This window comes from Sander lucioperca, chromosome 22, assembly GCF_008315115.2.
Source record: "Sander lucioperca isolate FBNREF2018 chromosome 22, SLUC_FBN_1.2, whole genome shotgun sequence".
Taxonomy (NCBI): domain Eukaryota; kingdom Metazoa; phylum Chordata; class Actinopteri; order Perciformes; family Percidae; genus Sander; species Sander lucioperca.
In genome coordinates, this window is record NC_050194.1 from 13,257,645 (window position 1) to 13,281,708 (window position 24,064).

Below are 24,064 nucleotides of genomic sequence, written 5' to 3' on the forward strand. Positions count from 1 at the left end.
TCCAACCATTGCTTTTTAAAATATCAAATCCTGTTTGTTAAAGACATATATTTTTGCACTGTTCATACTTAAAATATTGTCCTTGAGCTACATTTTCTTAGATTTTATAACATTCCAAAACATTCCATAAATCCTAATAAATACAATACAAAAAAGGTACCCAGCTATATCATCGTGTCTAAAATATCCATAAACAAGATAACAATGTTGGACTTACATCACCTATTGTTTTGTATTACATTATTTCCTCATTCAAGCTTTTGTTTCTCTGAGGAAGTAAGTGAGAATAGATTACTGATTCCAAGAAATAATTAATTAATATTTCACCATCTGAAAAAGTCCATCATTCTTATGTTGTGCAAGTCTTTGTAAATTCTGTACATTCTGATATTTCAGACAGTGTAATATCCCTGTTCATATCATGGGTTTAACCATTACTGTGGTTTCCAAGTTTTTCTTTTGTTAAGCGTGACCTTCTTTTCAGTAGGTAGACTATCTGATCACTATCAGAGCAGAAAGGTAAAAAAAAAAAAAAACACTTACCCAAAGTAGACACAAGAAGACATACAGCATAAAGTGGTCTGAGATGATTTTGAGAGGTAAAGGCTTCATTGTTATTACGTTTTGTTAAGTTACACACATGCTATGAGCTTGTCCAATTCCTTTGTTGTCCACAGATAAAAATTCAAGTTTCTATTTTCAGTACTGCCACGGGTGTGTTGACAAAACCAACAACACTGGAGGTTGGCAAAGAATTTCTTCGTGCCTGGGCTGACACAGTCCAATTTTTAACGTTATTCCAGTGGTGTTGACTTTTAATTCTTAACCATGTCCTCCTTCTGTAACCTCTGGTCCCCTCGCATATTGGCAAGTGACTATGTAAATAGCTGCTTCTCCTTTTTGGCCTTATACAACCGGAGACCTTTGCCCCGCCTGTTACTTCCTTATTAACGGTCATAATGTAATGTGCATACTTGTCAAAGGTAAGTCAATCAAGTAAATTTCCCTCTGTTTATTAGGGGTAATTGCTTTATCTGCTGTATGTTTGTCGTAATCAGTTGTATGTTTGTGACTGCCTCTTTATGATGTGCAAATAAAAGATACAATAAATTATTTTATTATAAACCCAGGCAAAGCTTTTCAATGTTGATCAATGTAACTATATTTGTTTTGTTTTCTAACTATTTTTAAATTATTATTTGAATAATTTCTTAGTTAAAATCAATGTCTAGTCTCTTCAGTTGGGCTGGTTTCACATAACAGTAGATTTGCTTTTGGTTTCTTTGCACTGTCTCGGAACTCAGTGATATTTATAGCTTCCTTGTGGTTGACATCGATAAGGAACTGTGAATTGAAAAAATCACCAACACACTTTAACAGAACATGAAGTCATGACAGTGTTTATGGCCTCATATTTTGGTGCAGCACTCAATAAAAGTGCTGGGATATCAAAGAAAATGTTGTCCAACGTTATCCATTGGGGAAACATGAGGAGGAAGTAACCTTTATAAATTATATTTTCCGCATCTTTAGGCATTACTTTACAATGAGTCTACATATTAGATATTAAGCATATATTGTGCTTAAAAAGCATTTTAATTAACATGTATGTAAACTTACTGTTTTTTTTATTTGGACCATGTCTGCATGATAACTTGTTTTGTATGACAAAAGATTTTAAGATATGCACTCTGCAAACTTTGCAGTAAAAGAAATTGTACAGAAAAAATGTCATATCACAAATTTCAGGTGATTTTGTGGGTCTGGCTATTCTGGGTCAGGCTCACAGTATGTGAGGTCATAAGTACACTCTTAATGGTCCCATGAAAAACAGTGAAAACCGGACATTTTCATGAATTTATAAAATCCCCCGGACGCCCCGGACAGTACGTAAAAAGTGGACATGTCCGGGCAAAAGAGGACGTTTGGTCACCCTAGCATAAGTTAGCAAAGGAGGTGGTCAAGAAAGGAAATGTAGAAATGAATATTAAACTGTCAAAGTAGGAGGGGAAATTATGGAGGGAAATATCCAAACAGTGGCAACAATATTGGGATAGGTCAGAAAAAGGGAGAAACTTACAATAAAATAAAGTAGGAGGAGTGAGAAACAGTGGGGCTAACCGAAAATTATCAGTAAATAAAAATAAAGTTAAGAATTGGCCAGAGCAGATTGAACAGCACACTTTAATAACGGCGTCACCGTTCTTAGAAGATCAGCTGGAGCTCGGTTCGCGGAGAGAGAGAGAGAGGTGCGCTCATAAAAGTTAAAACATTTAGAGACCGACAACCCCGTTAACATTCCCTGATGGGTATTTTTATGAAAGATATAGATTTTCAGCGGAGGGAATTACTTATAGGCTATTTGTTGCCTTCTTTAGCCGTGTGTTGCCAATGCGCACATCGGTTTAAATTATGTTTTTATGTTTTTTTTAATTTTCTCTCACGATCGCGCACCACTGCTGGGGTTGCAACTGAAATAAAAGCCTAAAGCAACGACAGTTTATGGAAAGCAAAAGTGTAATTATATATGGTCAGATCTTGTGCCTGACTGATGGGGAAGTGAACAGTTTAGTCTAATGTATTGTAGTGGGTGTACTGTACTGTATATTGGCCAGAATCTGCCTTTGGGGGAGGAGGGGGGCATATCATAGTGGGGGGTCTGGGTGTCCTCCCCCAGGGAAGTTTTAAGCATCAACGACTTCATTTCCTGCATTCCGATACACTTTTATGCACCAATTTATGGTGAAATACCTCCATTGAGCCTATGTGAAGAAAAAAGCACAGATGACAATTCAAAATATATCAAACATATAATGGAAAGTATGTTGTTACGTGTCATTGGGCATTTTTAAGTGAGTATATGGAAATTCTGGAGCTTACTATCACGTAGACTACACCACTGGATATTGATAAGCTAAGCGTTGTGATTTACGCATAACAGCGTCGGCTTTTTTGCCAGCTTTCTTTCCTGCGTTTTGCCTGTTAAACCGTGTCTGTGTTCTTCATATTTATGTAGAATTATAGTTTGTTCTTCTTGTTTAAAAGATAGCAGCTCTGGTAGATGTTTGCGATTGGTCGTGGTGCGCAAACACCGCCTCTTTTATGTGAACGCGCACGTCTCTAGATTGGAAAAACCTGGGTTGACTGAACTAGTTGATAACCAGCGTCGTGATACAGGTTATGCGGGACCACGGTTGTTAGGTTAGGTGAAGCCGGATCACTGAAAGAAATCCAGGACATGTTGATCTTGATTCGTAGTACAGGCGGTCGGGACCAGTGATAATCAGGATCAAAGATGGGCTTGAAGGGAGGAAAAATATGTTTAATGACGATTAATACCGGTAGGAGGCAGTAATGTAACATATGGGATGCCAACTGCCGTAAAACCATAAAGAAGAAGATGATATGAACACACAAGCGAGCGAGCTAACTAGCTAGCTGTTTCGTGTTGTTAAAACAAGATAAAGCCAGCCACAGTCCTGGCGAAGTAGGGGGTAGCGTCAAGGACCCAGGTGATTGACAAAAAGCAGATGTGACATTGAAATTTCGCTAATAGACTAACATTATTCTAACACTAAACTTTAGCCGCAGTCAGGTTTAGCTAACTAGCTAGCTAGTTAATGCGAATGCTAGTTTATGCTTACTTAACGTCAGCTAACAGTTGGCTGTCAGCGTTACTTTAATTGGTAAAGACCTGCGTCAGTAACTAGTTTTTCTTGTTTTAAATGCTTTCAACAAACGAACTAAAGTTAATGTTGTTTGTACTTAAACTAACATCGAACTTAAGTTCACTAACGTAACAGTCTACACAATGTGCTAACATTAGCCTAACCTTCTCAACACCTGACTAGAGACGTTAACGTTACATCCCACTTGAACTCAATTCTCTTTATAACACATGACGACAGTCTGCCTGATGTTTTACTGAAGCCGTTAAATACCGGTTGCATAAAAGCTCGCCAGCAAAGACGTGCAGAACTTTGACAAGCTTCACAGGGCGAGTGAACAAAGCCGTTGTTAGTCAAGTTAGCTGGCTAAGGAAAAAAAAACGGTAAGAAATGTTCTTTGTCTTCTGGACTGTTTTGTGCTACAACACGGGAAACCTGACCGTTATCTGTGGCTATATCTAAACTCTTGTTTACCCTTATACCAGTCAGTATTTTTTTTTTGCTTTTTTTGTTTCAATCAATGCGATTGAAACAAAAAAAGCAAAAAAAAAAAAAAATATATATATATATGTGTGTGTGTGTGTTGTCTTTTAGAAATGCAGTCTGTGGTAAAACAAAACCTCCATTCGGAGACCGAAGGAGACATCAACAAACTCATCAACCTGAAGCTGAATGCATCCTACGCCTACCTTTCTCTGGTAGTGTATGCTTTCTGTATAGTCCCTGTATTAGTCGTATTTGTTATGTAATGTATTTAAATCCTATTTTGCATTGAAATAAAACAATATAAATTGCCCTCTTTGCTATGATTCTTTTTCATGTGTCTGTACTGTAATCCCTAAATATTTCTTCTAGGGGATGTATTTTGACAGGGATGATGTTGCCCTGCCAAAATTCTCCACTTTTTTCCTGGAGCGCTCGGTGAAAGAGAGGGAACAGGCTGAGAAGCTGCTGGAATATCAGAACATGAGAGGGGGTCGAATTTTGCTCCAGACTATTGCTGTAAGTCCAGACTTTATTTTTTTAAATATTTTTGGGGGGGCATTTTATTTCAAGCCATTATTGTCAAGAATGGTACATATATTTATCCAACTTTCTGTTCTAGAAACCAAGTAGAGAGGATTGGAGAGGTGGTCTGGATGCAATGTCCTTTTCCCTGGACTACCAGAAGTCCCTAAACACATGTATCCTTGAGGTGCACCGCAGAGCTGGCGTCCACACTGACCCTCATGTAAGTCTGACACTGTTAGATAGACATACTGTAACTGCTACTTGTTGTCTTTTCTTTAGCTGAGAGATGGATAATATGAAAAATGTTGTGTGAAAAATTTTTGTGTGAGCTCAATATGTATTAAACAAAATCTGTCTGTAAGATTTAAGGGATGTTCAATCTTAATAGTAACTTTGTCCTAAGTTATTACCTATTTGACCACCTTTTCATAGCATTTTTTTTACATCTTACTTTTTTGTAGCTGTGTGACTTCCTTGAGCAGCACTTCCTGAACGACAGCCATGACACCATCAAGAAGCTGGGCGATTACATTGGCAGTCTGACCCGCATCACTGCGTCTGAGACACACGGTCCTATGGGAGAATACCTCTTTGATAAACATACTCTTTAAACAAGTAAAGTGAAATAAGCTCCACATTTCAAAAGATGTATAGAGTCAACAGGGAAAAACGTCCTTCCCACTGTGCATTCTTCTCAGTTAAGAAAACTATACAATATTTTCACAGTTTACCACAAACTTCATTCTTGTACCAATGACGAAAGAGAAGTTCAAAGCAAAATAACAGAAAAACCTCTTTTTCATGGAACCACACTGAAAAAATAATGTTCTCATTAATATGGTGCTAAAAACTAAGATTTTCTTAAGCTGTTAATGAGTCGCTTGTTATTTAGACTCTGTTGTATCATGATTCATGCATTCCAGTGTCAGAGGTTTTTACCCACATCTTTTGTAGATTATAGATTTGGCGTATCATTGAATAAAGCCAGACTATGCTGACATATCATTTTTGTTAGTTTTTTTTTTTTTTACACCTATGTTCAATTGTTTAGTCATCTGATCTGTTTAGTCATCTGATCTGTCATGCAGTCTAAATGCACTTTCTGTACTTTTCCTAATGTCATGACTGCCACTACAGAACACTGATAACAGTGGGACTTTGCTTAGTCACTGTTGGGTGGGAGCTTAATGTTTAACATTAGGCTAACTGACACTGTGTGGTTAAAAATGACTATGCTGCTTCTTAGTAAATTACATGTTTCAGCAAAGATAAGATTCAGTGTCAGAAGTATGTCAACAGCGTGCATCACAGCTAGGCGTACTACTCTGTTAGTGTTTCAGTTGCAATCTAGAGATACAGTGCTGCCTGCAGCACATCCAAGATAATGATCCAAATATTTTACAGATTGATTTGGATCAAGAGGAAATATGACTGAATGAGAGTAACGGTGTTTACAAAACATCATGAGGTTATAATTAAAATCGTCTCTAGTATGGTATACTTCCAATCTAAAGGCGTGCCCTCATAGAGGGAAAAGGGCCTGTTTATTAGCTGAACTTGCTAAGGGAGGAATAGACTTGCAACTAAGTACAACAGCCCCACAATAACATTACATTTTTATTTTGCTGTGTTAGTCTTTATTTCGTTTTGTTTTCATATGCAGTTTGTTTATCCTTTGGAGGAGGCTGTTGCATGTTGGATTGAAGCCACAGAGATCTCCAGATGTAGCTGTGCAAACGCGTGGCAGCATGCCCGGGGATTACTGTTCCCAGTGCTCTAAATACGGGTATGTGTTTTGTACAGTAAAATGGTAAGCCAATGGACGGGGAGGATGGAATATTTACTCTCAGTGAAAGTTGTTGGTAGATTGACGATTGACTGCGAGGACAGCTATGCTGAGGGGATTAGTGAAGGGCTGGATGTTCTACAATCTCTTCAATGGATAAACACGACCACTGCTGTTTCATCACTCAGTCTAATGAACAGTCACTTTTCCTACTCAAGGAGAAGCATTGAATTACTCAATGTTTAACAGTGCAATATTATATTAAAAGGTGACTTGCTCTTTATGCATCTTCGTTCAGAGACGTACAGCAACAGATGTGTTGTCAGCATTCTAATATCGGGAGGAGGGGTGGGGGGGATTAAAACAACGCTGCTCTAGTGATTTGCCAGTGCTTTAGCTTTGATAGAAAGGGTTGCAGGCAGCCTGCCAGTCAGAGTCCACAGCATACCGAAGGAACCATGGGTGTGTGAGGGCTACAACGGGCCAAAGGGAAAGCAGCAAGAAATACACTTTGAACTAAAAGTTGCTCCAAAAGCTCTGTCAGCATAGAGGGATTTAAAGGAAACATATCAACAGGTAAGAAATACGCATACAATTTCAAGTATTTCTGTTATGATTAAGAGGCCTATATTGCAAAAAATGTGAACCAATGAGAAAAGGCTAGACTTTTTTTATTCTGTTTTTTTTTTTTTAATTTTATGATAAAATCACATTTGGTTTTGAACATACCCACTTGTTCAAAGCGTTTCAACTGTTGAAACTATTGACTGGTTCTTTTGATGTGTATTATTTGCCTATAGTTTCCTAAACATCTGAATAAAACCATCACCCCTTATACACAGCTGTGAAGAGCAACTTATAAATGTGAATATCCATCCATCCATCTTCTTCCGCTTATCCGGTAACGGGTCGCGGGGGTAGCAGCTCCAGCAGGGGACCCCAAACTTCCCTTATAAATGTGAATAGATGCCAATATTTTAATTTCATGTCAGCATTGCCATCTATTAAAAAGTAATAGTTATTTAAGGTTTGGGGACCACAGAAAAATGGGAATGCAACAAACGGTAATGTGAAAGTGTGGGGTATGGGGCGGGGGAGATGGCAGAAAGAATGAGAGTAACAGAGGGATTAGGGTCAGCCATGTTGAGCATCTGGGTTTAGATGGCTTTGAACTGTACTGCAACGCATGGGCATAGGGATTACACAGCGCACATACGCAGTTGTGTTATCTCTCACTGTAGGAGCCAGCATCATAGAGAACATAAACCAACATGATCTGCATTGCTTTGCTGTTTTGACAGCTGACATGAGGCTGGCCAGTGTTGGGGTCCGGGCCCGGAGGGCTGCAGAGCCGTCTGAACCAGAGCCAGAGGAAGCAACAGAGCCAGTTCACCATGAGCACTCCCATACAGAACACCATGAGCACTCCCATACAGAACACCATGAGCACTCGCATACAGAACATCACCCCGGCCATGACTACAACCACATGAAGGACAAGTTCATGAATGAACTTGGTCATCTGCCAAGTAAGCCACTTCTAGAATTTCAATTTTATAACTTCATGTACAAGTTTGTTAAAATAAAGGGTATATTTTTGATTATTTTTTAAAGAGGAAATTCCTCTATCTATAAATATCTATAAATATTATTACATATTCCGTTGACCACTGTAGCTTTCTTGAAAGTTCAAGATATAATGTTAAGTGTTTTTGACATATTTAACATGGTATATAGAATGATTTTAAAGAAATATTAGCTTGTTTTGGGTATTATACCTACAATTTTTGACATTCCTGCCCATGAAAAGTGGGGGAAAGTGCATCAGAGTTGTTTTTCCCTTTAATTAACAACTACTGCTGAGGTGGTTTGAGTAAAGCACTTAATGATGAACTGTGCTGCTGGGGTCTGTGGCTGTACTGTGCAGGGCCCCTCCCAGCTTACAGTGTCTTATTATCTGATTGTGGAGAAGGGTGTCGCTGACAGCATGCATGCTCAGCGAACCGTCCCTAGATTAACAAGTGCTGTAAATGATTCTATTATATTCACATTTTATTTCTATAGTATCATAGTTCTGTTCCCAAGCTCTAGAAAAGCGGTTTATGTTGAATCATATTAGTTGGAAGTGATTGAGATTATAGAAGTAAACTGATGTGAACGATTTAAATCCTCTTGAAGATCCTGACGTGTAAGACTTCTACAAAGCCTTCGATAGAGAGGGTAGTGTTTAGAAGTTCAGAAGTCTATTGAAAGATCAGATTCAAATATATGTTGTTGTTTGTTTTGTGGTGTTTTTTGTTTAGTGGTCGGGTAACGGATCAGGGGATCCAACATCCACTCCTTCCGCCATCATAAGCATACTCCCATTTTGCATACAGTGAATACTGATACTGTAAGTGAATTCACCTTTCTTTTATTTTGCAGTTCCCGTGTGGGCAGTAGCAGCCATTGTTGTGGTGGTTCTGGTTTTGGTGGCATGCCTCATCTTCTGTCTTTTCAAGAAATGCTGCGGAAAAAAGAAAAAGCCAAAGAAAGTGAGGGAGAGGAAAACGGGTCGCCGCAAAAAGGAAAAGGAAGGTGAAGGAGAGGCTGGAGAGAAGGTACGTGATTTCCAGTTACCACAATGTTGTATAATCTTACCCGAAATAGATCTTCATGATGAAATTTTTAAATTAAATAATTAATATAAATAATAAATAAAATAATAATAATTAAATGGCAGGAGGGGGAGGTGAAGAAGGAAGGAGAGGAAGAGGAGAAAGAACAGGAAAAGTTGGGTAAACTGGAATTCTCGTTGGACTACAACTTCACAGATGCCCAGGTAGGCTCTGTGTGAAAACACGACCATTGTCAGTTTCATCAAAGGCATTTATATTAATGATTAAAATATAGGGACTCAACAAATAACTATCAGGAAGGAATATCGATGCTCTATTCCTGACCATTGATCATTCTGACACTTGTCTTTCCTCTGAAGCTTATAGTGGGCATCCTTCAGGCTCAGGACCTTGCTGCTATGGACATGGGGGGGACCTCGGACCCTTATGTTAAAGTCTTTTTGTTGCCAGACAAAAAGAAGAAGTACGAGACCAAAGTTCAACGCAAGAATTTATGCCCCGTTTTCAACGAGACTTTTATCTTCAAGGTACCATGTGCCTGACTCTGTGCCTTCCTCGACTAGATGTTGTTTGTGTTTCGTTAGTTCTTTCTCTTGTCTTTATGCCTCTGTCGCAGCTTGTGTTGGTGCTCCAGGTTATTGATGACATGTCACTTTTTACCCCTCGTGACGCCGACATTTGGCCTACGTATATCTCTGCTTCCCCTCGTCTTAGTCTTTCGTTCCCTGAGTGGCGTCTGTCAAGGTATCCCTCCCCAAAAATATTAAAGCAGTACGTTCTTAATTGTCTCCGGTCACTTTATGTTCTGTATTGTTGTATAGATATGTGCATTTTTGTAACATGTAAACAAAATTATCTTACCTTTCCCTATTGTACGTCCTAATATTTTAATAACCTCTCTTTCTAGATCCCGTATGCCGAGTTGGGCGGAAAGACTTTGGTGCTGCAGGTTTTTGACTTTGATCGTTTCTCCAAGCATGATATGATCGGCGAGATAAAGATTCCCATGAACAGCGTTGATTTGGGCCAGCCATTGCAACAGTGGAGAGACGTGGAGAGTGGTGAGAAGGAAGAGGTATGATATATTGTGTTATTGTTTGTTATATTGCGTGTATTTATATAAATATACTCTGTCTTGCTTCTAAAAATGAAGAAATAATGATTATCAGCAGATTTATAAAAAGTGTATTCATTTAAATGTGATGGGACATGCTGGTAATCCATAATTGTTCTTTTCAGCAAGAAAAACTGGGTGATATTTGCGTTTCTTTACGGTATGTACCCACTGCTGGAAAACTGACAGTGAACATCATGGAGGCAAAGAATCTGAAGAAAATGGATGTTGGTGGCTTATCAGGTAATTAGGCCTCTTGCCCCTTATTATCTCTCTGTCAAATATTTGCTTAATTCCTTATAAAATTTTACTTTAACAAACTTCAGTCCAATGAGGAAATAGAATAGCCCAACAAAACACAACTATATTGCCATCTTTTCCTTTTCCATAAGATCCGTATGTGAAGATTGTTCTTCAGCAAAATGGGAAACGGATTAAGAAGAAAAAGACGACAGTCAAGAAAAACACGCTCAATCCTTACTTTAATGAGAGTTTCAGCTTCGATGTCCCCTTTGAGCAGATACAGGTAGGCTTTGTTTCAAATCAATTTGAAACTTAACAGACACTAAGTGGTGATATGGGGAACGATACGATAACGCATCTTACTTTTTTGTTTTTCAGAAAGTGCAGGTCGTCCTCACAGTGTTTGACTATGATAAACTTGGGAGCAATGACCCCATTGGAAAAACCTTTATGGGTTATGGAGCTACAGGAGTTGGCCTGCGCCACTGGTCAGAAATGCTCGCCAATCCCAGACGTCCAGTAGCCCAGTGGCACACTCTCCTGCCAGAAGAAGAAGTCGATGCAGCAGTCAAAGCAAAACCTCGTTAGAGTCGCACCTTGTTTTAGTCTGACATACTGCTGATATATTATAAAACGATACTTATTGTTAATCCTGATGTTTTGTCAATTTGCATATTCTGTTTTCCATTTTGTATCTTTTAAGGTACTTTAGTAAGTTTAGTGTGTGTGTGTGTGTGTGTGTGTGTGTGTTTAATTTGTGTTATATTTGTTTACTTGGAACACTTGGAAATCACTTATCTGTAAATGTGTGTCTTTTGTGTATGCTAGTTTAGTAAAATTTGGATGCATAAAGAAAGGATTTCAGATCACACTGTTCTGAAAAGGTACTCTGGAGACATGGTGGTAGAGCTCTGGATTTTTTCGAATGACAAAATAAACCCATAATGGTTTCACATCAATGTTTCTTACTCTCCTACCTTTATTTACATTAGTATTAGTTTATCTTCTTACTGTAGAAGTAATCAAATAAAACCTTTAAGAGTTGTAGAAATTACTCTAGAATACTATTACATACAGAAGTGTATAATAGATTATATAAATTATCCAACATTTTTTCACCATAATAGTCTGTTGGACTTAAAATCTCAAGGCAGGAGTATTAATTTCAGCCACCGGGAGATGGCGTCTGTCCTCTCCAATGAGAAGCTGTTGCATAGCAACAGAACCCAAACTTTCTGATCCAACGGTTAGCTGCAAACTAATACAGCTTGCCAGGTGAGTTTTTTCATCATTTTTGTTTCGCTGTCTATGACCATTTATCACTATATTGAGGCAAGCGACGGGATTGTGTTCATGCATAACAGCTTCATTAATAAGCTAACAATGTATTTTCTTTTTTACCGAGTAAACTTTACTGTTAGCTAGCTAACCTAGCGTTAGTTAACGTTCGTGCTAACATTTAGACTGTGTCAATGCCAATTGAGACTCTGTTAAAACAAGAACATTACCTCTAACGTTACTAGTTGAGTCCTGATGTGAACCACTTACAGTAAGGTGTCCGGCTTGGTTTGTCTTTTTTCTTTCGGTCACATTAGCTACAGGATGAGTGCCGGGCGGGCATCTGAGGGCGCTGGCTGCATCACCTGGTGGGGCTTCAGCCCTGCACGCGACCTGCTGAGTACGGGTGAGAGCTTCAGGTGCACGTGGATGCGTGGTCCTTCTAAATGCGTTACATCAAAATTAGCTTCACTTCGACCAACCTACTGCATAAGAATGATCCTATAATACAACAATGAAACACTAACAGTGGCTATTCTGCACAATGAGTACTATCACTTTTGACACTTAAAGTACAATTTGTTACTTTTTTATTATACTTTTATAGCATACGTAAGTACATTTTGACTTATACTAGTAAAAGAGTATTTTGTTTATAGTGTGATATTGCCACGGATTTTATGTCATACTGATAGATAAGGCATTACAATCAGTGGTGTAGCATATCATTCTGGGCCCTGTAGAAAGGCATTCTCTAGGCCCCTCCCCACATCCACAGCTAATCATTCTTGCATCTATCTGGGCCCTCCTGTGGTACTCAGTCCCCTTTCCACCCCCAGTCCGACACCCTTGATTACAAAAACGGAAGCGGAAAATAACATGTAATAATAACAATAAATAACACACAAATCTAGACAATTATGAACACTGAAACAATCAGATATAAAACTGCATTAACAGTGGCCTCAAACTAAACCATAACTTCTTACTTAAAACTTTTAACCCGGACTGTAATATCGTATTGGTATCTACTGTAAGGTTATTGCACTGAATACAGTGTTTCTGTTATTTTGTCCATAGCATTTAAATAGCACAGGAGATACAGTATATAAATGCTTATTTTTCAATTAAGAATAGAAGCTAAATTCTCCCAATGATAAATGATTCATAAACAGAAACAGCTGTAGAAGAACACTGCCTAAATAATCTACAAATGGCAAAATTGTGATTTATTTATCATTTAAATATGGGAATAAAGAAGACCACAAATACCAAAGACACATTTTGGTTTGTACTGAAAAACTTAGTGGTGCACGATATATCGGCCGTCGATATAATATCGGCCGATATGGTAATTTTTTTAACACATCGGTATCGGTTCGATGTCAAATTATATATAATTATATAAATATTAATTTTTTCTTCTGAAAATCTGATGACAGTCATATTTTGCACACAGGTAAAGGTGCCCAATATCAGTCATTTCGGAAAATAAATCACAAAAGTAAAAAACAAAATGCGTTTTGGAAAATAGTTCTTTATTTGATTATCATAAAAATTTGTTTTTTATACAGAGATATCGACATCGGTAAATATCGGTATCGGCCATAACAGCAATATTAATATCGGTTATCGATATCGGCCACAATTTTCACATCGGTGCATCACTAGAAAAACTATTATGGTTAGTTACCCAACCCTTGAATTATGGTGTGTTGTACTACTGTATGCTCTCTCTCTCTCTCTCTCTCTCTCTCTCTCTCTCTCTCTCTCTGTGTGCCCAGGCCCTGTGAGGCTTGAAGGGGAGATCAATGTTTTACTGGTTGGCAGTGGAGATCCACGACATATTTTGAAAACCATTTCTGGTTTGCAGGACCACAAAAGCCTTAATGTGAGCCTCTCTCTTAAACTGTTATGTGACCCCCTGAGAACAAATTGATATGTTCTACTGTGACCTGCAAACGTCTTCTCTCTGCTCTACTGCAGGTGTGGGTGATAGAAAACAGCATGGAGGTGGTGGCTCGACAGCTGCTGCTCCTCTACCTGGCACTGATGCCAAAGGAAAGCATGGGAAATAATGGTTGGAATAATACATGCTGTTACATTATTAGCTTTATAAATGTTCAGTAAAAATTCTAATACAGATATGTGTCCCAAACATCTTAAGTTATTTTGCAACAATTTTTATTTTTAGAGAAGACCGAGGTTTTCCTGGAGTTGTTTGGGAACGGTGAGATCCGCAGTCAGACAGAACAGACACTTAGACGTGCGGCATCACAGCTCTCTCTGTCTGTTACTGAAACACTGGAGACGGCCACACACCCCTGTCTGAACACAAGTCTTCTCAAGGTACGATCATTTGTAAAACAAGCCTGTCCTCTGTGTTTCTTTAAGACCTTATGATTGATCTTTTTTCTGTAATCAGGAATTGAGGCTGAACTTCCATACTCTGAATATTTCTACAGTTTAAGGAGCGAGATGAGCTGGCCAGGATATTCAAGTTGTGGCTTCAGCCTCAGCCTTCATCATCTTCATCTGAGTGCTCTGCCCCTATCTTAATGTCCAAAGCCTGGGATTATCGGGTCAGGCAGCACCTTGGAACACGCTACGACTCCAAGAAGAGCTGCTTTGACTGGGACCTTACAATGAAACTGCACGAGAAAGGGGTATTTCAATATTTTGTGTGCTTTCATATGTTTGTTGATTAAAATGTGCTTCCAATATTTGCCCTCAGAAATATTTTTTTCAAAGGACAAAAATGTGGTGGATTATATGTTGCACTGAAGGATGGACACTTATGTGTGTGCAGTGTGGTGTCATCAACAAACAACAATATACGCGATGGAGGGAACGGGGTTTGGCGTTCGAAATGAGGGAAGGTGTCTACCAAATAACCAATCCAAGTTTGCTCTCTTCAAGAGTGTTCAATCAGGTGAGTGTCTGTTTTCCTGCACAATCTTTCTACACAATGCAGCAATAAGACCACATGAAGGGACTTTGCCTGTGTCTGGACAGAAAGGGGACAAAGTGGCTGTCAGGGGCTACTGGGGAGACATTGTTTCCAGTCCTTACCTCTCCTTTGGCATTGAAACTGACGACAAGAGCCTGCTGAAGACACAGAATGGGCAACACATAAAGGTAAAATATACAGTAGTAATATCAAGGTAAAATATACAGTAATAATAGCACAGATTACACGTTAGATTATAGTTATGTCTTCACGTCCTTTGATTGTACAGTAGCAGTAACTTGTTGTTCATACACTGAGGAACATATTAACGTCTGTCCCTTGCTTTCCTCACATCCACAGACAGCCCAGGACATTTCCTTTGCAAACGTACAGAAATTGTTCCAGTCCCTGTCCAGTAGACGGGGCTGCCCCACCACTTTTCAGTCAGACGCAGAGCCAGAGGAGCCATCCCCAGAGGCTGACAGAAAATCTGTCAGCATTAACGGTAAATGGCTGTTAACACTAGCAGGCCTGTGGCTTTAGTTGATTGCCAGTGCAGTGCAGGTAAGAACAGCTCATGCAATAACAAAAGCTGTTTAACTCAAAGTGAAAATGTTCAGACTGAGGTAAATGATTGTATTTGACTATGTTGCCTCATTTCTTGTTTCAGTGAGAACTAAGCTTTTCAGTGTATGGTAGATCACTTCCAATCCTTCTGAAACCTGTTAGCACACAGAAAACAGTAATGTAACAACTGAAACGTGATGGTTTTAGCACTGCATTTTCTCAAATCCTCTTCAGACTTGATGTGTCTGAATGGGATCTCTGTGACCTTCCTGCCGATGGACTCCCTTAACAAACTGCCAGAAAAACAGAAATACTCCCACTTCTTTAACATTATCTACTTCTCTGCCAGGTGAGAACATTTTTTCTCTAATGATCTAATAGATCATTTCACTCAATAAATAATAATAAAAATATAGTACCTTAACCCATAATAGGATTCCTTCACCATCAGACTGATATGACTACTTTTTGTTTCCCTCTCTGTAAAGCTGCGTGCACCAGTTTGGCCCGACGACGAGACAGATTGCAGCACCAGACGCTGTGATTGTCGTGGAGTTGGCCAAGTGAGGGTTTTTATAGTAACAGAGCTTGTTACCATGGTGACAGTACAATCACCAAGAGTACAGTAACTATGCTATGTTGTACACAAGTGTATTTGCTTTTCTGTATCTGATTCTTTCGTGTTTGCTACATATCCACCCATCTGCTAGTTCACAGATAAAACGTTAATAATACCTTTATTTGCAGTTGTTACATTTAAGTTGGATGTGTGTGTCTATGTGTGTGTATCGCAGGTACATTTTGGATGTGAACAAAGAGCAAGAAGCAGGCTTTGCAAAGAAAGTGGTGAGCATCGCTCTGGAGGCTGAATTTGAGCCGTGGCATGAGGGGAAGAGTGATGACGTCCATGCTGTTTTCGTACCACAGAGGAAGTAAAGGTGCTTCATATCATCTGCTCCCATTGTCAGCAGCTTTACCTTCACAATATGCAACAGTCAACCAGATAGTGCAGACAGAGATCATTTATTTTTAATTCATAAGGAAGTTACCCAGCCAATAAGTAGCAACTGAGTGGCCCCAGATAGTAGTTCCTTTTTGTTTGTAGTAGCTGTGAACTTTTCCATGTTTACATTTTCAAGAATATTAATTCGATTTCATTTCCATTTTGAATGACATGCTAGAAAATGTCTTTTTAAAAGATTGTCCATTTAAAAAAATGTCCATTTAACGTATACATGCATTTAATAATAATAATAATAATAATAATAATAATAATTACAGATTTCATTGCAAGTTGATGTATTTCACTAAAAATGCCACATGAAAACTGCCCCCTTGTTTCATTGTGCCTTCTGTGTGAGTTCACTTCCAGCGTCCTCCGACCTTCCCCTTACCATGGACCTTTTTGCTGCATTGAGACAAGAAAAAAATATACAGTTGATTATTAACAGTCAGTCGGCACAGAAATGACCAGCAAGTGTGACTGTTTAAGTATCACTTCATGTTCACATCTTAGATGTGTGCATCATGTGCATAAGATGGCTTTCAAGAGCTGTGAGTTTGGCATTTCCTGTGTTTATGCGACTGTTGCCATCCATCCGTGGTATGTTTGCATAGTCGATGGAACGTAGCTCTCTACAATGCTCTAGTTTTTGGGGTGTTAAGGCTGTGTAATTGTAGATTTTGACTCACAATTTCTGAGCATTTTGGATTCTGTTCAGGAGGACGTTGATCTGGAAAACACAAACAGACTCTGACCTCACAAATTAGCCATTTTTAAAATACCAGTTTTGTATATTCTCAGCTAAATGGCTCACCTCATACTTCTGCCTCCTCGTCTTCTCAGTCAGGTCAAATTTCTCAGACTCAAGCTGGTAGATACATTCCCACATCTCCTTGGCTCTCTCTCTAAAACACAGCAGCATTAACAACTTGACATGACAGAAAAATGCACCTTTTGTGGCAGCAGTTTTAAATAGTATGCACCAGGCTTACCAAGCTGGCATTCCTACAACATGAAGCTGGATTAAAATGTAATGAATGTTTAAGCATCAGTCTTTAATGGGCCTTAAACTGACCTCAGGTCGTCCTCTCTCAGGGTCTCAACAGCCAGCGGCTTGCGTCTTTCTGCCAGAGTTGTCTTCTTGATTTCCCTCGCAGTTTGCTTTTTTCCTCGCCTCTGCTCTGCCTGCAGAAAACAAACACAACTCACTTTCTAGGAGGATCAGACACACATGAACTCTGACTGTTATACAGTAACACACCTGCCTAAATGTATTATTCTTACTTTGGCCAGGAATCCTCCAAAGTGAGCCCCCATGTTGGAAAGCACTTTCTTCTTCTTTGCCTCATCTTCGGCCCTCTTCTTCGCCTCTTCGTCCTCTTTCCTCTGTCTCTCCTCCTGAGGACGTCATCTTCAGATGTTTACTTAAAGTGCTCTTTTGGATTAAAATAGCATACGTAATACAATGTTAAACATTAATTACCGCAATCCGTGTCTGTCTGTGACGCTCTTTTTCAGCCCTCACACGCTGCTGCTCAGCTCTTTCTGCCCGGCGGCTCTCCTATAACACAATATAATACGTCAGCTGGACTTTTATACAGGGCTCTTTATGTATCCTATTGTGTATCCTGACAAATCTCTTTCTCAGACAAATGCATGGGGAAGAAATGGACAGACAGCACGGGAAAGGCATTACAATCCTGTCTTTGAGTCCAATCAGCTCCTCTTCCTCTTTCTTCCTCTGCTCAAAGTGGACATCAATTAGAGTCTGCAGCTCCAGAAGGTCTTTCTCCATCCTCTTCCTATGGATATCCTAACAGGGGCCAGTGAATACCCAGATCAGGATTATGTAACCGCAGTTTTTGGTGCTGTGATTGTGTAAATGTTCCATTAACAACAACCTTGAAGGAACATACATCAAAGTCAACCCTCTCCCCCTCAGGGATTTTAGGGGCAGCGAGCTGTGTGACCAGCGGCCTGTAAAATAACATGAATGCAACATCAATATACACGATCAGATCATTTTTTACTTCTACAAAGTATTTTAATGTTTAGTATTTCCATGCGTACTTGTATTTGGGGCGCTCTTCTTCAACAGGACAGAACAGCAACGAAAAAAAGTGGATCAGTTCATTTTGTATAAACAGCAGTTAGATTTGAAAACACAACAGAGGAAATGAATCCAAGTTTAACTCTAATAGGCAAAGATGCATAAAGCAAATTAATACTTTTTAAAAGCTACAGTTCACGGCCACTGTTTTTAACCGTGACTTGCACTACAAAAGATAAACAGCACTTTAAAGGTTTAAAGTTTCCTGTTCAATTTGAATATACAGTAAATGTATATTTAGAGTTCCTGGGGAAACACCGGACGGATTACAACATGTAAATCAATTTTTACAGTTTGATGGTTGTCTTGTGCTTTCACTCACAGGTTGCTGTTATAGCTTTTATCTGAATATTTTATTTTCTAAGCAATTAGTCTATTAAATCAACACAACCCAGCATCAAAGTCTCACCTCCCTCTCCCTGCTCCTCATCTTCTTCTAGAAGAGAAAAGTAAGAGTGACACAGCGATTGTTGGTTGAGAGAAACAGTGAAACTGCGGCTTTATTAAATAAATAAGTTAATGTCCTTACCCTCCTGATGGCCTCTTAATGAAAAAGAATTGAAAGAATACATCAGACACGCCATAAAACTAATACATGAATGTAGAAAAGTTTAACTGGTAGCAATGGATTTACTCACCCGTGAACTTCTAAATCAGACATGGTGACACTGGAGAGACCATAAATATACAAATCATACTGTTATACATAACAACAGCAATAACATTAGCTACATATATGAAAGTGTATGAAGGTGTCATTTATAAATGATTTTTCCAACAGTAGTTTGTAGAGTACATCTTCAAAAAACACAAAATTGGCTTCTAATTTGCAAACAAATAATCCAATGTTACATTATACTGCAAACACAGGACATAGACAGTTGACTGAAGTTGACCATCAACTCCCTAAAAACAGGAAGTTTTGACAAACTTTAAGCTGGACTGTGTAACTTTAGAAAAAAAAAAAAAAAACTTTTGTCCACTTAAAAGTGAAGAGCATAATTCATAAACAATGAAATGCAGCTTCACTCCATTCATTAAACTGAGGAGTTTTGGTGCTACAGCATAATATGGTCTGGCATGGCAAGTATCTTATTGTGGCAAACGTTAACTAACTTTAGATGCTGTAGATATTGCTGGATCAGTTTGCTGGACTTTATGTCTCTTCTCTATTTGTGCCACTGTTACACAACATTTCACATAGACAGTAAAAAGAATGGACACAGTGACCCCATAGACTCTGGACGGAGACCAGTGAAGGCCATTAGAAGCACTTTTCCAGTGACGGCTGAGCGTTACTGCGCAGCCTCAAACTGAGCTTGCCGACGTAGCTGTGACGTGAGCAACCTGTCTGAAAGTCTTCTAGTAGCTGTGCCAAGAGAAATCTCAATCATTCCTATTCTTGCAGAGAGAGAGCGTAGGCATATGTAAGGAGATAACATAGGCACAGGCTAATTATTGCTAACTAACATGCTAGTTAACATTAGTAATTAAACTTAAACTGCTAATGTAAGTTGAACTGCCTGCGAGCTTCTCCTGTACTATACGGTAATTCCACTACTATGCGACAGTAAGTCGCGTGGTTATGACACAATCGTTAGCCTATTTTTACAAAAACGTCTGCTACGGAGCCATAACGTGAGGTACAAGGTAATGGAGCCTTTTATACATTGTCGTGTTTCTTTAGAAATAAACAATGGACAAATAGAGTCTTTAAACGCTTCAGATGTAAAGTTATTCGCTGTCAAAGTGACGTCAAAATGAATGGCAGTCAATGGAATGCTAACGGAGGGTGATGGCTTATTAGCATCAAAATGGCGCCATAGGAGTTTCGGGTTGTGAGGAGACGCTTACCCCCTTGACATTTTAGCTCAGTTAGGACACCCAATGATGACACCTTTAAAGCAACTGACTCAAAAATGTTGGGAAAAATTAATTTCTTTTGTAGTTGCCACTAGCCACAGTGGTCACTGTTCAGCAAAAGTTACATAGTCTAAACATAATATTTGACTATGCACACTCAAAAAGATAGATTAATAGAAGATAATCAGTTAATATGTTTGCATGTCTTAAAAACTACTGTGTCCTGATGTCAAAAAATGTAATTGTGAACAAATTTTGGCCACTACACATTCACACACACATAGACTTCATTAATCCCACAGTGGGGAAATTCCTATGCTACAGCAGCTCAAAAGAAAATGTACACATATCAGAACAACACAAATACACATTAAGTAGACCTAGGAGAAAAAATATACATAAAGTATAAAGGGGAAGGCCATTTGTAGCTAATGATCTAGGAATAGAAGAGGCCACAGTGTCCTTTTACCCAGGATAAGAGTGGGCTATGAGCTGGCCAATCCTTGTTTAATTTGATTTACAAGAGAGAATGTGGGATGGAGAGCTGGCTGCCATTAACTTGGCTGCCATTAACACCAGCCAAGTCCTCTATTAAATTTTGATCTACTCACAGTCTCCCTGACCTGAAGGGATGTGCGTGGAGCCACATAAATATTTTAGCATTCCTAACCATAACTTTAGCAGCTTATATATGTATTCCAGTGGGACTTGTTAGAGGAGATACAGTATTATCCATTTACGAAGTCAAAACCGTCTAATGAGCTGCAGTCAAACCCAACAAACAAACAAACAAACTAAATTGGTTTCTGGGCAGACACTCCAGCAGTAGACCAATTTTCAAAACACTATTTTCAATGCAGACAACTGGAAGCCCCCCCAGGCTGTCTGCCTTAGAGTGTATTAACATGGTAGATCAAGCACTGAGGCCGCCCAAGTCTCTCAGATCCCTTCATAGTTAGTTTTTAGCCAAGATCTCAGAGCATGAGCATGTGAATCTGAATAAACACCGGGCTCATGGACCAAAGGCAGATGAGGGATTGGGAGAGGAATTCATCACATCGCTTCACTGTTGAATGTTTCTGACCAACAGATGGACAGAGAGGCCCAGGCACCAAGAATAACTTGTCATAGATAGATAGATAGATAGAAATTTGTGATTAAAAGTGTAATACCTGTTTCTTTTGTGCTTGCAGCTTTGTTTTCGGTCTCAACTATTCTAGGAAATATCTGGCTCTAGTTATTAAATGTTCCACTGTGCTCACTAGCTAACATCACTTGCTGATTTTCTGTCTATCGATTGGTACTGTCCAGGTAGCTACAGTGGGTTATCAGAGTTTTTTTGTTTTGCTAAAGCAACTGTGAAAATGGTGAGAGTCATTCAGAACAGACTGGGCTTTTATACAGGTATATTCAGACAGGCAGTATGAGAAAAATAATGTGTTTTTTGAACATTAAAGCATGTAAACATGTTCCAGTAGAAACCCAAAAAATACAAGTATGAACTGGAAAATAAGCATAATATGGGACCTATAAAACAAACTTACATGAGCAAAGCGTTTCACAGCCATGAAATTAATCTAACAACTGTCATTTAAAATGTTCACAGTCCATAAACAACACTATCAAACCCAGTGATGTGCATGTTTTTGTATAACTACCATAGGCTGTAAATGTGATTTTATATAAATATATAATATGAGAACTACATATCGATGACAGTACTATACTGATAGTGCCAAATAAAAATGATGGAGGACTTTGCCTTAAAAAAAAAGAAGCCCAAACTGAAACAACTGCTTCTGGATGGTCACATATTTCAGATATCACACTGTAGAGGAAAAGTCAAAGCACATACCTTAACAGCAAAAGAGAAAACGGGTGTTTCATTGATGATGAAAACAAGCAGAGTAACAACTAGAGGAGAGACAGACCTTTATAGAAAGTGTGTGTGTGTGTGTGTGTGTGTCAGGAAAGAAATAGACAAGAAGGACATGGGACTGTATGCGGATTATTGTCGGCTTTTGAGGGGCATAAGCTGAAGTCTGATGGGCAGGATAATGACTGAAGGGTTTGTTGCTGACCTCACAGCTGAAATAAGAGACACAAAGACAGGTGGCAGGAGATAAATAGAGACAGAAAAAAAAGAATAAGGAGGCAAAAACAAGACGATTTCTGACAGGTCAGGTCCTGTGTTCCCAGGATGGAGGTGGTTTTTTTCCCCGCTGACTAACAATGACAGACCATGTGGTATTTTACAGGAATATGTCTGTCTGTCTGCCTGCCTGCCTGCTTTGATGTAGACCGTTCTTTTTAAAATCTGTCTCTTTTAACTCTCCCGACTTCATGCAAGTGCATCACTAAATGACTGGAGTATCTCTTTAATGCACCTTTAAGCGTGTGCAGCGGTTTGAAAAGTAATAGCAACACTGTGTGTGTTTTTCCCATTCTCTTCAAACCTTTTAATCTCTACAGTTCATTTTGCAATATTCACAGATGACAGGTCTGGTGGAATGGATGTCGTTCTTCAAGAGAAGTCATGGAGGCAAGCCCAAGAGTACTGGAGATGGAATGATAATAACTTGGCCAGTGTGAGGAGCCAGACTGATAATCAGGCATTACAGCAAATGATTAATGGAAATGTGCCATCACTGTCCTTGGACTGGATCGCTTTGTTCAGAGATGAGTGGAAATGGTCGGACCAGAGTGACAGTTCCTTCAGAGACTGGGAGGGCTCTCAGCCAAATAAGGATGGACACTGCAGTGTATAGGCACTCTGCCAAGAAGTGGTTTGACAGAGATTGTTCTACATTAAGTCCCTTCTCCTGCTATAATTGTGAGCATTCAGTCTGATTCTATCAAGTAACAGTATATAACGTGATTTATATAACAAAACAAACCAAAAGTATACTTATTGTATAATTTCTGTTTAGCCGTAGAAAAGAGAAAAAAGATTGTGAGGGTGGAAATGAAGTCAAATTCATTGTTGAACTTCGGTGACTCCGCTGCGAGCAAAGCCATTTTAAACTAAGTAAGTTTTTGTCTATTCTAAAATGTAGGTGCTGCTGACAATAGTCAAGAACTTGTCTTATCACTACCAGTGTACATGGGCCATTACTATAGTAACATAACTAGCCTATTTGACTAAAGGTGTTTTTTTTCTTGCTTCCATAGATTCAACAAAAATATGAGGGGGCCAAGCTTCAGTGGAGAGTCCAGCCAGATGGTAAGCTTTTACATAAAAAATAAAAGTAGAAAATCAATGAAGCATGAAGTGAAGTTGCCAATATGAAATTATCTTCAGTGCCAAAGAAGACATTGCAATTACTTCTAAACATCTGTATGGGCACCTTAGCTGTGAATATAAAAATATAATGGCTAGAGTGGTTAAAACAGCCAGTAATATCATGATCAATGAAACCAGAATGAGCTGGGGAGTTGTACTCTATTACTCTATGCCACACTTTGGAAAGTGCTTTCTGATGCATTTGGCAAATACGAATTATTATAACAGGTCAATTACTCCTACATTTGTTATACCCTGCAGTCTGTGTGGTATTTATTTTACATTTTACACAGATATTATTCATGTATTTACGAGGTACATTTTTCAAATTTTTCATGCTGTCTTCAATGGTCACTCTTATTTCTCATTATTTAACAGTAGGTGTGCTGTGTCCTTTTGCAGAAATTAAAATGATATAAAAGAGATACATAAACTTTTTCCCTTCTGACAAGCCTTTGAGCATTAAAAAGAACGCCAATGCCCTTTTGTGGCACTAAAGGGAGCTGCACATAATCTGCTAAATTCAAGTGATCTTAACTCTACAGTTGCAATATTGGGTAATGTAGGCAC

At 38.9% G+C, this 24,064-nt stretch overlaps 4 protein-coding genes across 14 annotated transcripts; 3 read left to right on the plus strand and 1 right to left on the minus strand.

Moving 5' to 3' along the window:
- The first annotated feature begins 3,256 nt into the window (after positions 1-3,256).
- Positions 3,257-5,684, plus strand: zgc:56095 (uncharacterized protein LOC406286 homolog). 3 transcript variants are annotated; one of them, XM_031315108.2, is made up of 5 exons: positions 3,257-3,512; positions 4,263-4,366; positions 4,524-4,670; positions 4,774-4,899; positions 5,141-5,684. In XM_031315108.2, exons 2-5 carry the CDS (start codon positions 4,265-4,267, stop codon positions 5,288-5,290), a joined length of 525 nt encoding a protein of 174 aa, XP_031170968.1. In that variant the 5' UTR covers positions 3,257-3,512; positions 4,263-4,264; the 3' UTR covers positions 5,291-5,684. The 3 variants fall into 3 exon arrangements, with proteins under 3 accessions (XP_031170968.1, XP_031170970.1, XP_031170969.1); XM_031315110.2 differs by lacking the exon at positions 3,257-3,512 and adding an exon at positions 3,608-4,045 and having other exon boundaries at positions 4,261-4,366; XM_031315109.2 differs by lacking the exon at positions 3,257-3,512 and adding an exon at positions 3,609-4,051.
- A 1,096-nt stretch (positions 5,685-6,780) lies between these two features.
- syt5b (synaptotagmin Vb) lies at positions 6,781-11,350 on the plus strand. 2 transcript variants are annotated; one of them, XM_035997200.1, is made up of 9 exons: positions 6,781-7,031; positions 7,765-7,994; positions 8,890-9,065; positions 9,188-9,286; positions 9,443-9,610; positions 9,991-10,158; positions 10,323-10,440; positions 10,590-10,723; positions 10,819-11,350. In XM_035997200.1, exons 2-9 carry the CDS (start codon positions 7,772-7,774, stop codon positions 11,026-11,028), a joined length of 1,296 nt encoding a protein of 431 aa, XP_035853093.1. In that variant the 5' UTR covers positions 6,781-7,031; positions 7,765-7,771; the 3' UTR covers positions 11,029-11,350. The 2 variants fall into 2 exon arrangements, with proteins under 2 accessions (XP_035853093.1, XP_031170960.1); XM_031315100.2 differs by having other exon boundaries at positions 6,852-7,041; positions 7,767-7,994.
- A 207-nt stretch (positions 11,351-11,557) lies between these two features.
- On the plus strand, positions 11,558-16,285 carry LOC116061161 (dynein assembly factor 3, axonemal). Of its 3 annotated transcripts, none has more exons than XM_035997198.1 (13): positions 11,558-11,715; positions 11,862-11,875; positions 12,033-12,124; positions 13,503-13,609; positions 13,705-13,798; positions 13,913-14,067; positions 14,184-14,384; positions 14,528-14,650; positions 14,734-14,856; positions 15,029-15,173; positions 15,470-15,584; positions 15,724-15,798; positions 16,030-16,285. In XM_035997198.1, the coding sequence occupies exons 3-13, from the start codon at positions 12,043-12,045 to the stop codon at positions 16,169-16,171; spliced, it is 1,362 nt and encodes a 453-aa protein (XP_035853091.1). In that variant the 5' UTR covers positions 11,558-11,715; positions 11,862-11,875; positions 12,033-12,042; the 3' UTR covers positions 16,172-16,285. The 3 variants fall into 3 exon arrangements, with proteins under 3 accessions (XP_035853091.1, XP_031170958.1, XP_035853092.1); XM_035997199.1 differs by having other exon boundaries at positions 11,698-11,715; positions 11,866-11,875; XM_031315098.2 differs by lacking the exon at positions 11,862-11,875 and having other exon boundaries at positions 11,570-11,715; positions 12,036-12,124.
- On the minus strand, positions 16,243-22,193 carry LOC116061163 (troponin T, slow skeletal muscle-like). 6 transcript variants are annotated; one of them, XM_031315104.2, is made up of 13 exons: positions 22,067-22,193; positions 18,987-19,016; positions 18,878-18,891; positions 18,758-18,781; positions 18,309-18,324; positions 18,140-18,215; positions 17,935-18,051; positions 17,722-17,799; positions 17,523-17,636; positions 17,314-17,423; positions 17,053-17,143; positions 16,928-16,968; positions 16,243-16,643 (listed from the first exon to the last, which is right to left on the minus strand). In XM_031315104.2, exons 1-13 carry the CDS (start codon positions 22,096-22,098, stop codon positions 16,598-16,600), a joined length of 789 nt encoding a protein of 262 aa, XP_031170964.1. In that variant the 5' UTR covers positions 22,099-22,193; the 3' UTR covers positions 16,243-16,597. The 6 variants fall into 6 exon arrangements, with proteins under 6 accessions (XP_031170964.1, XP_031170963.1, XP_031170967.1 ...); XM_031315103.2 differs by having other exon boundaries at positions 18,309-18,327; XM_031315107.2 differs by having other exon boundaries at positions 18,155-18,215; positions 18,758-18,784.
- Between the last annotated feature and the right edge of the window lie 1,871 nt (positions 22,194-24,064).

Bases quoted from the DNA above. Each gene is read 5' to 3' on its own strand.
- zgc:56095 (XM_031315108.2), top strand. From the start codon at position 4,265: ATGCAGTCTGTGGTAAAACAAAACCTCCATTCGGAGACCGAAGGAGAC. The intron at 4,367-4,523 runs GTAGTGTATGCT...TATTTCTTCTAG, and splicing joins CCTACGCCTACCTTTCTCTG to GGGATGTATTTTGACAGGGA. The intron at 4,671-4,773 runs GTAAGTCCAGAC...TTTCTGTTCTAG, and splicing joins TTTTGCTCCAGACTATTGCT to AAACCAAGTAGAGAGGATTG.
- syt5b (XM_035997200.1), top strand. From the start codon at position 7,772: ATGAGGCTGGCCAGTGTTGGGGTCCGGGCCCGGAGGGCTGCAGAGCCG. The intron at 7,995-8,889 runs GTAAGCCACTTC...TTTATTTTGCAG, and splicing joins TGAACTTGGTCATCTGCCAA to TTCCCGTGTGGGCAGTAGCA. The intron at 9,287-9,442 runs GTAGGCTCTGTG...TTTCCTCTGAAG, and splicing joins ACAACTTCACAGATGCCCAG to CTTATAGTGGGCATCCTTCA.
- LOC116061161 (XM_031315098.2), top strand. From the start codon at position 11,639: ATGAGAAGCTGTTGCATAGCAACAGAACCCAAACTTTCTGATCCAACG. The intron at 13,799-13,912 runs GTTGGAATAATA...TTTTATTTTTAG, and splicing joins GGAAAGCATGGGAAATAATG to AGAAGACCGAGGTTTTCCTG. The intron at 14,651-14,733 runs GTGAGTGTCTGT...GTGTCTGGACAG, and splicing joins CTTCAAGAGTGTTCAATCAG to AAAGGGGACAAAGTGGCTGT.
- LOC116061163 (XM_031315101.2), bottom strand. From the start codon at position 22,098: ATGAAACACCCGTTTTCTCTTTTGCTGTTAAG. The intron at 19,017-22,066 runs GTATGTGCTTTG...TGGTCTCTCCAG, and splicing joins TTTTCTCTTTTGCTGTTAAG to TGTCACCATGTCTGATTTAG. The intron at 18,052-18,139 runs GTTGTTGTTAAT...GGCCCCTGTTAG, and splicing joins TTGATGTATGTTCCTTCAAG to GATATCCATAGGAAGAGGAT.